We start from the raw sequence: 16,077 nt of genomic DNA, 5'->3' as shown, positions 1-16,077 counted from the left end.
TGTGTGGGTGGGTGGGTGGGTGTGAGTGTTTCTGTGTGTGCGTACATGCATGTGTGTGCAAACATTGGTGGTTCACATGCACATGTGGCATGACGACATGAACTGTGTGTGTGTGTGTGTGTGTGTGTGTGTGTGTGTGTGTGTGTGTGTGTGTGTGTACATGTACATGTGTGTGTATGTGTCTGTTTGTGTGTGTGTGGGGGGAGTGTGTGTTTCTGTGTGTGTGTGCATGCATGTGTGTGCGAACATCGGTGATTCACATGCACAAGTGGCAACATGAACTGTGTGTGTGTGTGTGTGTGTGTGTGAGTGGGTGTACATGTGTGTGTGTGTCTGTTTGTGTGTGTGTGTGTGTGTGTGGGTGGGTGTGTTTCTGTATGTGCGTGAATGCATATGTGTGCGAACATTGGTGGTTCACACACACAAGTGGCAACATGACAACTGACAACATGTACTGAGTGTGTGTGTGAGTGTGACTGGGTGTGTGTGTGAGTGTGACTGGGTGTACATGTGTGTGTGCTTTATGTGTGTCTGTTTGTGTGGGTTTGTGTGTGTGGGTGTGTGTGCTTCTGTGTGTGCATGCATGCATGTGTGTGGGAACATTGGTGGTAAGTTGTAGGAGTGTGTGTAAGGAGATGTCTTTTATCTCCTGCATGAAAATTTCTAAGTTGAATAAATCACTCAAAATTCAAAGAAAGTAGTCACAATAAATGCTATGTGTTCAAACTCCTTTTGTGAAGGATATCATAAGATCTTGAGGCAATCTGATGAAAAATGCCATATTTATGGTAGGCTACAAGGAATGTGTAAATCGGTCATCTTTGACCGGAACAGTGTTAGAAGGTTACAAAGTGCGTATAAATTGCGCTCGGTTCAACCCTGATGCACTCGAACAGACCCCAACAACGTGTAATAAGGAAGTAAGTTGGTCATATGACAATTCATGTGCCGACGATGTGTAACCACTGTTTTTGGATTTTACAAGCGGTAGCTTGTAACATAAAGTTTTGCATTCGGTCTGAAATGCCTACCATTTCACTCCACTCTAAATGGCTTCTTGCTGCTTTTTAACTTCAACCCTCGGCATATTCCTCTCACTGTGGATAAGCATAATCAATGCCGAGTTCTATGTTATAGATGATCAGATCGGTCTTGGGAGACGATTTGACGGAATCGGTGGCTTAAGCGGAGGAGGGGTAAGCATTTTTAACACAGCTGTCCGCAAACATGGACGAATAGAAGGTAGCCTAATTACTGTAGCCGTATTGAGCCACTGTGTTGCATTTAGTCGTCACTTTTGCGTTTCTTCTTTCTAGGCTACGTCAAGACTTTTGGTCAATTATGATGAACCATATCGTGGCCAAATATTAGACTATTTGTTCAAGGTAGGCTACGTTTATTTCAATGTTCAATAGGCTATCAATAGCCTACCAGCTGTTCTAAAAATAGTTTAATTTAATCTCTTGTTTTTCTAGCCAGACTTTGGCGCTTCCTTACAGATTCTGAAAGTAGAAATCGGAGGAGATGCACAGACTACTGGTAGGTTAAATCATGACACTTGAATCAACTCAAATGAAAGAAATTGCCACTAAGACCACTTTTATCATTCATATAATAGGCCTATGTAGGCTCTATGTATCAGTGATGGGGTTAGGCTTGGCCACTTATGGCTCATCTGGTTAGGTCTAACTAGTTGTGAAGCCATCTACAGTAGGCTACAAAAAATATGCAGGTAGAGAACACATGAATTTACATAATCGTGAATTTAGTCAGGCCCTCTTTGGCCAATGAAACAACCAGAAGTCACACTTTAATCTTCAAACACTTATCTTCAGTGAAACTCACATTATTCACAAAAAGCCGGATATAACACTTTAAATCTTGCAGATCATGAATGTTGAGTTGACTATCGGTGTCCCTTAAATAGACATGCATTTTATCACTTGGTCTCACAAAACTGCAGAAAATATTTAAAGTGAAGTTATATAAAAAGTTCTTGAACATATCTATTCTCAGACATACAAATGCAGAAGTGTATTGAATCATTGTGGACTATTTCTGCTTTTGTAAATAATGAGCCGTGTTGCTTCTCAGATGGAACAGAGCCCTCTCACATGCACTATGAAGGAGATGAGAACTACTTCAGAGGATACGAGTGGTGGCTGATGAAAGAGGCCAAGAAGAGGAACCCTGACATTACTCTGATTGGTAAGACATTGCAAATGTTTCTCAAGAAGAAAACTTGGGTTTTTGTTGACCCATGATAGAAGTGTTTTTTTTTTTTTGCTTCTCTTTCAGGCCTTCCTTGGGCATTTCCTCGTTGGGTGGGTAAAGAGCAAAGTTCGCCATACCACAATCCTGACGTCACTGCTGGTTATGTTGTGTCCTGGGTCATTGGAGCAAAGCAGTATCATAACCTAAATATTGACTATGTTGGGGTGAGTGAATTATGTTTACCCCTTATCCAGAACTGTCAGTATTATCATTGAAATAAAAGCTGACTTAATTAATTAGTTAATATCTCTCAATCTATCATCTTGCTATTTTAAAGATATGGAATGAAAGGAAGTTTGATGCTGAGTATATTAAGGTAAGAGATGATATCCAAAATATTTTGTTTTCTTGCAAGTCTTTTCTCTGTACTGTAGTTATGTCTCTCGTTTGTCTAGATTTTAAGACGCACGTTAGATAAGGCTGGCCTTACTGATGTGGGCATCATTGCAGCTGATGGGAACTGGGACATATCCGTTGCCATGGCACTGGATCCCCAACTTTATGGGGCCATTGATATCATTGGGTAAGTGGTGTGAACATCATTGGAAAAAGTAGAACCATATGTTATCTGTAAATAAAAACATATATACTGTCTAAACCTCCACAATCTTAAACTGACAGCTTTTATATGTAAGGGATAATGTATAGAACGCCGGTCATTATTGGGAAAATAAGTCCCGACAGGGCGAACCGGACCCCGACGCGCAGCGGAGGGGTCTTGTTCTGCCCTGAAGGGACTTATTTTCCCAATAATGACCGGCGTTCTATACATTATACCGCTCATTACACAGCTACTTGCCAAAACGAAACAATAAACTCCCCACAATATAACTTTTTAGCCTATAGCCTAGGCTATAGCCTATTTGTTAACGTTCATCGTGGCTTTTGCTGAGAAACAAATAGTTCAGAACAACACACGCTGAACTTGAATCAAACATTCTTTAGAACACTGATCAGCCGTCTGCTTTTCACTTTTGAATGAAGTTCCAGTAGTTGCGGAGTGATATGAAAGACCTGAATTAGAAGCACAAACTCTGTTGCCATTGACAGCAGTCATTATTTTTTTTAGAGGTCCTCTAGTTAAAAATAACGACCGCTAGAACTTTGGGAAATCCCATTCAAGTCAATGGAGCGTTCTACTTGCATTGTGAAGAGCAGTGTAATAATCATTCATAAAACTTTAAAAAATAAGATGCTGATGGTAGCTTTCTTTCTATTGATACTCCCAGGGTTCACTATCCAGGAACAACGACCATACCTCAAGCTTTGTGGACCAGGAAGACACTTTGGTCCTCGGAAGACTACAGCACCTTCAACCACAACGATGTGGGCGGGGGCTGCTGGGCACGCATTCTCAACCAGAACTATGTCAACGGGAGGATGACCTCGTACGTTTCCACCTCCCTCATCTCAGAATACGTGCCTGTCCTTTTAAAGGGTCAAAGACTTCAGTAGAGCTCACCCCTACTATTGTGTATGTATTTTATTTTTAGCACCATCTCCTGGAACCTGGTGGCAAGTTACTATGAAGACCTCTCATTCGGACGGGATGGGCTGATGACCGCCGAGGAGCCCTGGAGTGGGAACTATGTGGTGGAATCCCCCATATGGATAACAGGTGTGAAACGGATTTATCTGTTTTTGTTTGTTTGTTTGTTTGTTTGTTTAGTTTTCTTTTCACATTTATTCTCCTAGTCTGTATTTAATGTTACAGCATGAATATTTGTATATTTATTTATTTGTTTTATTACATTACAGCTCACACCACCCAGTTTGCAAAGCCAGGTTGGAGGTATCTAGAGACCGTCGGAAACCTAACACATGGTGGAAGCTATGTTTCTCTGACAGACGGGAAAGGGAACCTTACAGTCGTCATAGAAACTATGGTAAGTGTGTGGTGAGATGTGCAATACCTGTCTGCCTTAAACCAGAGCACAATCACACAATCAGGGGGTCAGAATTATCACTGTTTGTTACTGTTTTCCAGACGCATGATCACTCCATATGCGTTCGACCTCCACTGCCACCTTACAAGGTGTTCCCTCAAAATGCAACATTCCATCTCAAGGGCTCTTTCGTAAGTCAGGTCTTCCCAGTCGTCTTCAGATCTAAATGCTGGCCTGGGGCCGTATTCACAAAGAATTTTAAGGCTAAAAGTAGCTCCTAAGTGGCGAATTTAGGAGCAACTCCTAAAAATAATGGACATGTCACTCCTAACTTTAAGACTCCTAATTTTTTTCACTGAAAGTAATTCACGAAGCATTTTAGACCTAAAAGTAGCACCTAAGTCTGGGACAGCTTAAAAGAAGTCGAGAGGACTCCTAACTCACTAAGACCTATTCACAAACACCTTTTTGTGGCATTTCGCGTCGCGATGTTTTGAAATCCTTTGTGGCTACAGGAGCTTCCAATCGCGAGGGAACAATTTTGCATTGTAGGCATAAGGGATGCAATAACGCCACCAACAACCAAAACTACTCATTGTCAACATGTAAATGAAATGTAACGTCTCTTTGTGAATTAAATTAAAATGTTCTCCTCTTTGCAAACGTAGGCATAGGCTATGGTGACAGATTAATTTAATAATGTTGCAAAGATACTGCATCAATCTGTATGTTTCATTAGGTTAGGCTATTTGTTTTGCCTTACTCTTTATTCATTTAGGCTAGGCCTTTTTATTCAGTTATTCATCATCTTCCATCCTTCGCACTACTTGTGTAGCGCACGCATTCTCAGACCTGTCACCTGTCACTCATCATCGTAAGGGAGGTGTTTGGAATCATTCCCGCGTTACAATAATCAGCCAATCAAGGTGGCCACTTCAATCAAGCTCGTGCATGAGTAATGACGTCATCCATAGCAACGAAGACTCACTCTTAGTTTAGGAGTTGTCATTTTTCCTTACTAAGAGTAGGTCTGAAAGGCTTTGTGAATAACCTTTAAGAGAAAACTCCTAGCTAAAATCTTTTAGTGCGATTTAGGAGTACTCCTAGTGGTAAGATAAAAGGCTTTGTGAATACGGCCCCTGATCTGTTCACAGATCAAACACTGAATATGATCTGTGTTCACTCACCTTAGGCAACAGTCTCTGAGCTTCAGTTATGGTACTCCAAATTTGACTTTGCAAACTCAAAGTCTACCCTCTTCAAGAAACTACAGACTGTCAAGGTAAACATTTGTTTTTGACTGTGTAATCACATACACAGTCAATATGTATTTGATATAGAATGGTCTTCTATTGTCAAACTTTGCAATCATTCTGTATTTGTGTGCGTCTACGTATAGGTATGTTTGGAAAACCTGAAATGTAACCCAATCTGCTGAATCTTCCACAGGTTTTTGATGGATTCTTCACCTTGAGCTTAGGTGTTGATGAAGTTTACACCTTAACTACGATCACAACTGGACAGAAGGGCCGCTACACGGACCCACCCAATTCATCCCCATTCCCTAAGAAGTATCTTGAGGACTTTGATGTCCGTAAGGCCCCTCTACTGAACCATATTCACTTCAGACATGTTTGACTTGTCCTCTCGGAAACTAGCCGACAAAATTGAAATAAAAGTTATTAGTACATGCCTCTCCTGACAGGATGAAAGAGGAAAAATATATACTTATTAGATGTGTGTATTCCATTATTAAATAGCCTTGCTCTGTCCTCTATAGGGAATCCTTCCTTTGATGAGGCTCCTAACTTTGCCGACCAGACTGGTGTGTTTGAGTACTTCCAAAATCTGACTGACCCAGGAGCTCATGTCTTCACACTACGACAGATTGTCACTCAGCGCCCAATAGCCTGGGCAAATGACGCAGATCAAACCATCAGCATTGTCGGAGATCATAGCTGGTATGTTGACTCAGCTTTATGATCAGAAACATACTGTGACTGGAGACAATTGTGAATTTGTTAACCTGTAGTTAGATTAGAGTTATAAATATTGCCCCAAGACTACCAGGGGATTTACTAAAGTTGCAGGGGAGAGCTAACCTGACCCTAGCCAGATGAATTTCGTTCCGCTTAGCTCCGCCTAGCTTCACTCCCATCCATCTGGGACCTCTTCCATTGAGAGTGATTTCTGCAACTGACTTTATGGTTCAGCCAATCAGGACGCAGGGCGGGAGTTTCATAGATGTGACATAGCGTAGAAGCGACTGTGAGACTGTTATTAGCGTCACGGGTTGGCTTCGATGTGAGTGGTTGAAGTAGCACGTCAATAGATGACGGACAAGTGGCTTATTCAATCATATGCAAGCATTTTTTGATTAGGCCCAGCCTTCTGAAGCAACACTTCAATGGATCGGTTCCAGATGGATGAGTGGAGCTAGGCGGAGCGAAATTCATCTGGCTAGGGTCAGGTTAGGGGATAGCTAGCCTGGGTAAAAACAGATGAACCTATTAGCAATTAGCCCTGCAGATATGTCTAGAACCGCCAAAAACCCTGGAAAAAAATCTTAACGTACCAATTTACGTTTATGTTTATGGAATTTGGCAGATGCTTTTGTCCAAAGTGATGTACAAAATATAACAATACAACAGTTAAATTTAACAGTAAACTGTTTTAAAAGGTTGGTAAGACTACAATAAGGTCAATACAATTTCAATGCTCAATAATGGAAATAAACAAATACCATAGATAGATAGATAGATAGATAGATACTTTATTGATCCCCAAGGGGAAATTCAAGAAATGTAACTATACAAACCATAACTCCTAAGAACCACTTAATTAATGAAGTGTAGGCTGAACAGATATGCCTTTAGACCCTTCTTGAAAGACCCAAAGCTATCGCAGGAACACTGCTCATTGCACCACTGAGGAAAACGGCTCCTACACACAGCTGCGTGCGTTGCAGTGCTGGAGATGCATCCCATTCACTTTACATAGGCTCATGTCATCCGTTACCGAACTGAATTGTGGGTCCTTTGCGTCGCGATTCCCCCGTCGCTCGCGTTGAGAAGTTCAGCTGTTGCTGCACCGACAGACGGCACAGGCCAATCAGGCCAATCAACGGACGGCACCAACCAATCAATTTACGGTTATACTTCAAGTCATTTGCATAGCTACCGTCGGGAACACCCACTGGCATGCGTTGACAGAACGCAACTGTGTGTAGAGGCCGAAAGAGTCTTGAATTTGACCCAGCGTTTATGGCTGGTTGATATCCACTGCTGGTTATACCCCTTAGAAATCGGAAGTGGATGTATCTAAGCCAGCATTTCTTGCATGAACAGTAATTTTCTACTCTCCCCAAACCTCCTGCAGTGTTGGTTCATTAAGGATAAGTGTTTTATTATGTATAAACAATGTATTTTATGGAATGCAATCTTTATGTACTTCCTGTGTGATGATGATGGGTATCGTCACTGATTTTCAGGAGAGATTTGACTGTCACCTGTGACGTCTTAATTGAAACCGTGAACACAGGAGGTGTGTTCATTGCTGCTAGAGTGGACAAGGGAGGCGAGTCTGTCAGGAAGGCTATGGGAGTCTTCTTCTGGGTGTTTGCCAACGGCACTTACAGCGTGACCAATGATATTGGTAAGTGACATACTTCAGTGAATTGATTAAAAAAAAAAAAAAAAAATCACAAACTGACTTAACAACATGTATCGTTTGTCATTGTTGTGAAATTTGTTTATTTGAAGATGGGAAGATGGTGCGAGCAGAGGGCTTATCAGGAACAAGAGCAGGCAAATGGTACACCCTGACCCTCACAGTCGAGGTAATGGTCAACAATAAAAACTGAGGTATGCTTGCCGTTTCTACCCTGTTCATAAACTGTTGGTTAAGTATAAATGTTTTCTTATGTTTGTCTGCAGGGACAATATGCTTATGGAATGCTGGATGGATACCCACTGTGGAAGAATGCCGTAATTCTAAACCCAAAGAATGGATGGGCTGCCATTGGAACATACTCTTTTGAATATGCCCAGTTTGATAACTTCCAAGTGCTGGCAGATTGAATAGCCTAGCTGTTCTTCACAAAAACTCTGTGTACATTCCAGTTCCCAAGCACATAATTGTGAGCGCTGTCTTGTTAAACATATCATTCCATGGTTGGGTTGAATGTTGAATGTGTTTCATTCCTGAAGATTCTCTGGTCCCCTAACAGATCACAGGGGCAATTTTATTCAGGTGTAGTTGAATGTACTTCTCAAAGTATTTGTGACTTACATTTAAAATAACAATAGATTAAATGAATGTGAAATCTAAAAATCAAGGGGAAATGTTTACTATTTTATTTAGATTGGAATTATGAAAGGGTTCAAGGCTTCCTAGACCATGCTGTGCCAGTGTTAATGGATCCCTTGCCATTTCACTTTTATTCATGCGTGCCTACAAATGATTCTGTTTTTTGGAATAAATTTGGAATAAACGACCGTCTCAGTTCTTTGATGCGCGTGGTCTTTAGTAGGCCTAGCCTTGACAACAGTGTCGCTTCTGCATAGCAACGGAAAACCATGGCCGACAACAAGGGGGCAGTTGCAACGCGCACAAAACGAATATTTGTAAACAACGTTGATTCGTATTCATCAAAGAACATCGCAAAGGTAATGACCATAAATTGTGATCTCAAAATATTGGCATTTGATTTTTTTCTGTATAATATGAGTTTCTTATTGTTCGTGATGGGGTAGATTCTTTCGGCCTGTGTCCCTGGCGAGTCGTTGGGAGAGAATGAAGAGGAAGAGGAGGCCAGTAGTCTCGCTAATGGTAAAATCTCAACGTCACAACGAACCTTTCAGATTGTCGGGACTGTAGCGAACACAGGCGGAGAAAAGCAAAGTTTTACAGTAGAAGAATATTCCGTAAGTTTGTAACACCCTGGTATCTTGTTTAGCCTACATAGTACGCACATGCACACATTTTCTAGTTCTGAGATCCTGGGGTTAAAGGTGACGCCAATTGAATATTAGGGGTTTGCACGTCGTGTCATCAGATCTGGACATGGCCATATTGGAGATACTTGCCTAGAAAGCATTAGGCACTGAAGTAAATCCCTAACATCGTCAAGGAAAATGGTTAATTATTGCCGTGTTTTATGTTGTACCAATAGGTCAGACTGAGAAAAACATCTGGTGTAGGTATCGACTTCCAAAAGTTATTAAAAAAAAACAGGGAGAAGGGACAATAATGCCAGAAGTTATCAGAGGAAGGGGGGCGCTTGTGGTTGAACTTGGTACTTCGTCTCCCTCACCCAACTCCTATGGATCTGCGCTGCCAATAATCCGTAATTTCTCGAAATATCTCGCCTTTTCTTGTGGTCCAAGTCCTGCCCTATATGCCTTTGCATCTTAGACGCATTTTGATGAGCTTTTCTGTTGTTTAGACACGGCTACAATCACGTAAGATATCCAAAGTACATAATACTCCATTGTACTTCATTCACTGAGTATCGCCAATATGGCCGCGCGTGCTGGGTTACCATAGTTACCGGCCAGAACGTGACGTAGGTGCAAACCCCTAATTGATGATAAGGTTGTGGAAGATAAATATCAAAAATTATATATATATATATATATATAAGGGTGGAATAGGCCTAACATTATGGGTGTCAGTATTTAAGAGTAAACAGATACGCCCACACCAAAAATGGACAAAAAGATGTAATGCTCCCTTTGTTTTTTTCATTATAGTCAGATAACAGAGATGAACTTTATCAACGTCTGCTGGACTGTGATGTTATTGTGTATAACATTACAGAGGACGCTAATGAACTAGATGAGGCAACATGGGCCATCACAAGTAGGTGGATAAATCAAATAAATTTTGTTATAGAAGGTCTGAAGAATTTCTACTTATCTACCAGTTATCTACTTTATTCTTGATTTAGCTTAATGTTAAACTGTTTCACACACTGTTGTCAAGCACTCAATGTTGTGTTTTCACTTTGTATTGTCAACAGCCCTTCATACTTACATTGAGCACTTAGGAGTTCCAAAGACCTTCATTCTGGTGACACCACTAATGGCATGGGCCTTGACCAAATCCTCAGATCCGGTCAGTAACTTCATAAGCTGCACAGACTCAGTGATGACAAAACATCAACATAAAGTTCAGTTGTGACAATGTTTTCTTCAGGATGACCCTGACGTTGCGCTGACCGAGGATGATTTCAGGAGACGAAGGCCACATCCAAACTACAAAGAATTTTCCGTCGTAGAGAAAAATGTGCTCAAGTTGGGTAGGACTGTAAGTGGAGGCTACCCACTTCATAAATTGCAGATTTAAGATTGAAGCTATTGATAAATGAAAATTGAAGTGCATTTTTCCCCAGCAAATCATGTACTTCTGTTCACTTGTCTTTCATTCCCAAAAAAATACTTTAAGAAAAAATCTCGGCTGTCCACATATGTGGTGACCTCAGCACTGCAGTATGGCATGGGAGAGGGCATTTTCCACCCCTTTTTCAAGGTACCGTAACACTGTCTTTAATGTAGATCTGTAGAATAACATGGATCATGTGCAAAGTCTAATTTGTCGCAATTTGATATGTTTTAAAACTTCACCACTAGATGGCGTGGCTTGGACAAGTGGAGAAAATTCCCATTTATGGGGCTGGTACAAACGTCGTCCCCACCATTCACGTCAGTGACTTAGCAGGGTATGCCGTTTTGTCCTGTCAAGATGTTGTGTAAATTGTATGCACAACACATAACATTGTCTTCTTGTATGCATAGTTGAAGAATTACAATACATATATTTCTTAAATTTAAGGGTGATTCAAAACATCATTGATCACAAGCCGAAAGAACATTTCTTTTTTGCCGTGGATGACTCCAACAATACATTGGAGGAAATTATAAGAGTAAGACATTTTAAATACCCCACCAGGGGAAATGAAAATAAAGACTGTGTTGCTTTACTGGAATCAACATATTGGGATGTTTTTCATTTATCTCATACAAGGCGATCAGCCTCAGCCTTGGTACAGGGGAAACTGAACTGCTCTCAAAGGAAGCAGCTTTACAAGCAAAAGTGTTAACGGTATGTGTAGTGTACTGGGACTCACGGCCCTCTTGGGGTCAAGTTTGTTTGTTTGTTTGTGTGTGTGTGTGTGTGTGTGTGTGTGCATGCATGCATGTATGCTACGGGATTCTCTGGAACCGATTTTGCCTAATTTATTTGGGTATTTTTTTCATCTTCTGTCTTAACAGCTGGCAGAGCTTGATTATTTAACTGTCAATCTTCGGGTTGATGGCTTTTCCGTGAAAAATACTCTCAATGTGCAGTGGGTGTGTGAAACTGGATTTGTGGAAAACCTAGGTCGTGTCATTGCTGAGTACAAGCACACAAGAAAGTTACTGGTAAGTTGTCTGGTGTGGAATGGATGTAGTTTTATCTGAACGATTCACTGATGGTAACATAAGGGCTACAGTATTGATACATTCTTGCAAATCCTCCTGCTGTCATGCAGCCAATCAAAATGTGCCTTCTTGGACCACCTGCTGTTGGAAAAAGCTCTGTGGCTGAAAAGCTAAGCAAAGTTTACCAAATTCATCACATTAACGTAAAGGCCATATTTGATGAAAAGATTAAATCTTTGGTAAGAAATTTGATAACAAATACAACATATTAAAAGGCATAGAGGAATTTCATATCTTTTTCATGTGTTTCTTGTTGAATAGAAGTGCATTTTTTGCAGTTAATCTACAGCTAACAAACATTAACCCAACTTTTTCTTTCAGTATCCAGTGGATGAAAATGATACTAACACCACAAAACCTCCTGGTGAGAGAATTATAGCAGAGAGTTCTTGTAAAGTTGTTTGATGTCAAGCTTTAATGCTAAATGCTTATATAGTAAAGGCATAATTGTCAATGATAATTTTGTTCTACTATGAATTCTGGTGTGTGTGTGTGTGTGTGTGTGTGTGTGTGTGTGTGTGTGTGTGTGTGTGTGTGTGTGTGCGTGCGTGCGTGTGTGCGTGCGCACACACGCAAATATGTATATGCATGTATGTATGAAATGGGGAGGTACACATCCACACTTTATTTAGGAAAAAAACCTAATACACCATTAGTATTCATATTTTATGTAGCAAAAACTTCTTGAATTTCCCCTAGGGATCAATAAAGTATCTATCTATCTATCTATCTATCTAGCAGTTAAGTAGCAAAAGGTACAGGATATTAAACTGTAAGACAAATATATACAACGTCTCTGTGGTCCTGCTATCAGTCAAGCTACACCACAGTAAGAAATAGGTGTGTATGTGTGTGTTCAGTGTATGATGGAAATATATGATTTAAGAAAAGGTGGGGGACTGTATTGTTTGTCTATCGAGTGCCCAAAACAAATGTATTAATTTGGAGACTGTGAAGCCTACCTACCTACATTTATCTGCTTACAGAGTTGGATGAACAGACTAGGCATAGCCTCGTCAGAGAGAGGCTGAATTCAATGCCATGTCGAAACCACGGGTTTGTGCTTGATGGCTTCCCCAACACTTACTCTGAAGCTAAAGACTTTTTTTACAGTGGTACTCTGTTCTTGTTTAACTCTTCACACAGTACCAACATATTGTCCAAATGGCCTTTGTTGCATTTATGTTGAAATGAATCTCTATCTTTCCTCATCAAATTCTGAAATGAAATTTAGATGATTTTTCTATGGGATTGGAGGCGCACGGGCCAGGACTGAACTCAATTGATGCAAACATTATGCCAGGTCAGTCTACATAAATTACAGATGGGGGCAGCCGTGGCCTACTGGTTAGCGCTTCGGACTTGTAACCGGAGGGTTGCCGGTTCACTAATTTCGGATTGGGATAAATGCAGAGACCAAATTTCCCTCACGGGATCAAAAGAGTATATATACTTATACTTATACTTACTTATACTTAGATAACTGCATGCACAGGTTGCACTACGTAGTGCCACCAGCTTTCTGAATCATCCTCTTGTATCCATTGCAGACTATATTTTCTCACTTGATGCCACTGATGAGTTTCTGAAGGAGCGAGTCCTCAATCTGCCCGAGAGAGCTGCGGTGAAAATGGGCTACACTCAGGACAAGTTCCTCGCCAGCCTGATGGCATTCAGAGAGGCCAACGTTGAAGACCAGACAGTACTCAACTACTTTGATGAGCAGGAAATCCACCCAGAAAGCATAGGTGATTGACACACAAAACGAGATGCATACAATACAAACATATAGTCAGTGAAAGTCAAGTCATTTAAAGGGGAACTTGGCAACTATTTCAACATAATAAACCCGTTTAGAAATCATTTGGATGGTTAAATGACCTGTTCCGGTGAAAATGGTGATTTTCCCCCGCTGCCCCTAGCGTTCCCAGGTGGAAAACCAACCTTGCAACATTGAGACTACCGTCCCGGAAAGAGAAGTGAGAAACAAGAAACTCGTTTTAAATCGTGTTTCTTACCTTGTAACATCCACATTGTTCTGCCGAACTTATGCTAACCGTTTCGCTAGCTTGTAAACAAATCCATGTACTTTATTGTTACCTTTTTCCACAGTTTGAAATAGCATAATGCACAATTTCTCCAGCAGAGGGGGAAATATAGCTAATCCTGCCAGCTAATCCAGTTTCTCTTTTAAATTCTGTAGCATATTCTAAAACAATGGAAATTGACATTAAGGCCTTTGCCTAATCCCCCACATTAGCTAGACAGCGACAAAGCAGCAGGCTGCCATTCATTTTTAATGGTAGTGGCCTTATATTTTGCAATAACTAGCGAGAAATATGAACTATTAAATCAGAAAAGTCAGGTTTTGTAACCAAAAAATACATCTGAAGTCCTGTACGATCTATCTGTCAGCCACCTAGCACATAGAAATCGGTAGTCATCAATCACCAGCGAAGCACAGCTTTGTTTACGGCCCACTCTACGGCAAGTTGGTGGAGTTGTCGCTGTCTTTTGTAGCTAATGTGACTAGGGTAGGAGGTGATTCACAATTGATATGAAAAGACCAGCAATGCTATCAAATGAATCTCTAGTAGCATGGTCATGTTGTGGTTTTAAGTCTGTTGATTTAAAAAAATTTTTTTTTTTAAAGAAATCAATGATTCAAATGACCGAGACAACCTGGCGGCCGTCGAGCGAATCACCACCATAATCGGGGCACCCAATAACTATAGGCTGACGCCTGAGGAACAGAAAGCAGCGGAGCTCAAAGCCGATCTCCTGAGGCAGGAGAAGCTACAGCAGGAGGCTACTGAGAAGGAGCGCATGGAGGCAGAGCAGGCAGCCAGGCTGGCTATCGAGCTGGAGAAATGGGTGAGTGTGTGAGAGATGACCTCCATGCACAAGGAATAAGCGACACTATCTTATGAATGTTCAGATTCTTGAATCAAAACCGCTTTTTGTTCTGTATTTGCATTCATTTTGCTTGATTTTGTGTGTTTGTTTTCATGGTGTAGCCCACTCATATTTGCAGTAGTAGAAGTGCACTGATATAATGTAAATGTAATATATTATGTTTTTTTTAAACGTTTTCTTCTGGTGCCCGTACAGAAACGACACGTGGCTGAGGTGAAAAAGCAGGAGACCGAGCTTCTGGAAGCCCACTCCTTTCCCCTGCGAAACTACCTGATGAAGTACGTCATGCCGACTGTCTCTCAGGGGTTGCTGGAGAGTTGCAAAGCCAAGGCAGATGATCCGGTGGATTTCCTGGTAATTTTTTCCTGTTTTTTCCCCTTTGTACAGTATGCGGCTCTTCAGTATTGGAATGCTTTCCTCTGTTTCTGATGTGCCATGTTTACTGTTGTGTGCTTGTGTTCCAGGCTGAATACCTCCTGAGGAACAGTTTGGAAGATGACTGATCCATTGTTGCGTTGACATTTTGGATAATAAGATTATATTAAAAAGTGTTTTATTGACTTGGGCAATGTTTGTGTATATTGAATAAATGTTCTTTATTTCTTCCAAGTTTCTAGTTTCTTTTTGTAGGCTAGTTGTTTGAGAGATTGCATTGTGCATCATTTTACAGTGAGTGCTGGGTCTGCTATTCAATCAAAGGTTGCTTATAGGCATTAAAGGTTGCTTATAGTGTTGCATTTTTTCACCTCTGTTTCTGCAGATGAAAAACTGAATGATGGATAACATGCTGATACTGAGTTGCAAATGAATAAGTGAATGGCATGAGAATGGCCTGTCTATGGTGGGATCATGTAACATACTGTAACAATTGCTTGATAGGTATTATATACTGTAGGCCCCCTATCTTGCACCCGGCGCAAGGTGGCGCAAAGCTTATTCTTATCTTACACCCAGTCAGTGGCAGATTTCTTTTTTTACTTTTATTAAACCTGCCACCCTTGAGGTGGCACAGTGGTGTCAATCTAACAGCTTGACACTGAATATCAATAAAACCAAGGAAATGGTAGTGGATTACAGAAGGAAGCAGCAGAACTACAGTTACACCCCACTAATGATCAGCGGGCAACCTGTAGAGAGAGTCACAAGTTTTAAATACCTTGGTGTCCACATTACTGAAGACTTAACATGGACTGTTAACACTCAATATGTTCTGAAGAAGTCCAGACAACGACTCTACTTCCTTCGTCATCTAAGGAAATTCAAAGTTTCTACATCCATCATGAAGGCCTTCTACACTTCAGCGGTTGAGTGTTCTAACTGGTAGCATCATCACCTGGTATGGGAACTCCACAGTTAGAGATTGTAGTACTCTGCAGAGAGTAGTGCGCTCAGCTGAACGTACTATAAGAACTCAACTCCCTGCTCTACAAGATATCTATTCCAGAAGAGTACTCCTAAGAGCCCAAAAGATCCTGAATGACTCTTCTCATCCTAACAATGGATTATTCCTACGCTGA

The 16,077-nt window shown here is 40.9% G+C and overlaps 2 protein-coding genes across 3 annotated transcripts; both read left to right on the top strand.

Annotated features, from left to right (window-relative positions):
* The first annotated feature begins 917 nt into the window (after window positions 1-917).
* On the top strand, window positions 918-8,652 carry LOC121711863 (galactocerebrosidase-like). Its single transcript, XM_042095712.1, has 17 exons — window positions 918-1,196; window positions 1,317-1,385; window positions 1,476-1,539; window positions 2,095-2,208; window positions 2,299-2,438; window positions 2,552-2,590; window positions 2,670-2,797; window positions 3,504-3,662; window positions 3,768-3,892; window positions 4,033-4,160; window positions 4,262-4,351; window positions 5,353-5,442; window positions 5,610-5,754; window positions 5,941-6,121; window positions 7,651-7,814; window positions 7,922-7,998; window positions 8,096-8,652. Exons 1-17 carry the CDS (start codon window positions 1,050-1,052, stop codon window positions 8,237-8,239), a joined length of 2,004 nt encoding a protein of 667 aa, XP_041951646.1. The 5' UTR covers window positions 918-1,049; the 3' UTR covers window positions 8,240-8,652.
* A 37-nt stretch (window positions 8,653-8,689) lies between these two features.
* On the top strand, window positions 8,690-15,169 carry LOC121711862 (adenylate kinase 7-like). Of its 2 annotated transcripts, XM_042095709.1 has the most exons (18): window positions 8,690-8,827; window positions 8,915-9,085; window positions 9,914-10,022; window positions 10,183-10,277; window positions 10,359-10,469; window positions 10,608-10,691; window positions 10,793-10,881; window positions 10,995-11,085; window positions 11,187-11,264; window positions 11,435-11,584; window positions 11,695-11,823; window positions 11,966-12,008; window positions 12,631-12,759; window positions 12,879-12,947; window positions 13,195-13,392; window positions 14,298-14,518; window positions 14,756-14,914; window positions 15,025-15,169. In XM_042095709.1, exons 1-18 carry the CDS (start codon window positions 8,738-8,740, stop codon window positions 15,061-15,063), a joined length of 2,055 nt encoding a protein of 684 aa, XP_041951643.1. In that variant the 5' UTR covers window positions 8,690-8,737; the 3' UTR covers window positions 15,064-15,169. The 2 variants fall into 2 exon arrangements, with proteins under 2 accessions (XP_041951643.1, XP_041951645.1); XM_042095711.1 differs by lacking the exon at window positions 8,915-9,085 and having other exon boundaries at window positions 8,719-8,827.
* Window positions 15,170-16,077: the final 908 nt, after the last annotated feature.

Source organism: Alosa sapidissima, chromosome 6, assembly GCF_018492685.1.
Source record: "Alosa sapidissima isolate fAloSap1 chromosome 6, fAloSap1.pri, whole genome shotgun sequence".
In the NCBI taxonomy this organism is placed as follows: Eukaryota; Metazoa; Chordata; class Actinopteri; order Clupeiformes; family Clupeidae; genus Alosa; species Alosa sapidissima.
This window is presented reverse-complemented; position numbering and strand designations above follow the sequence as displayed.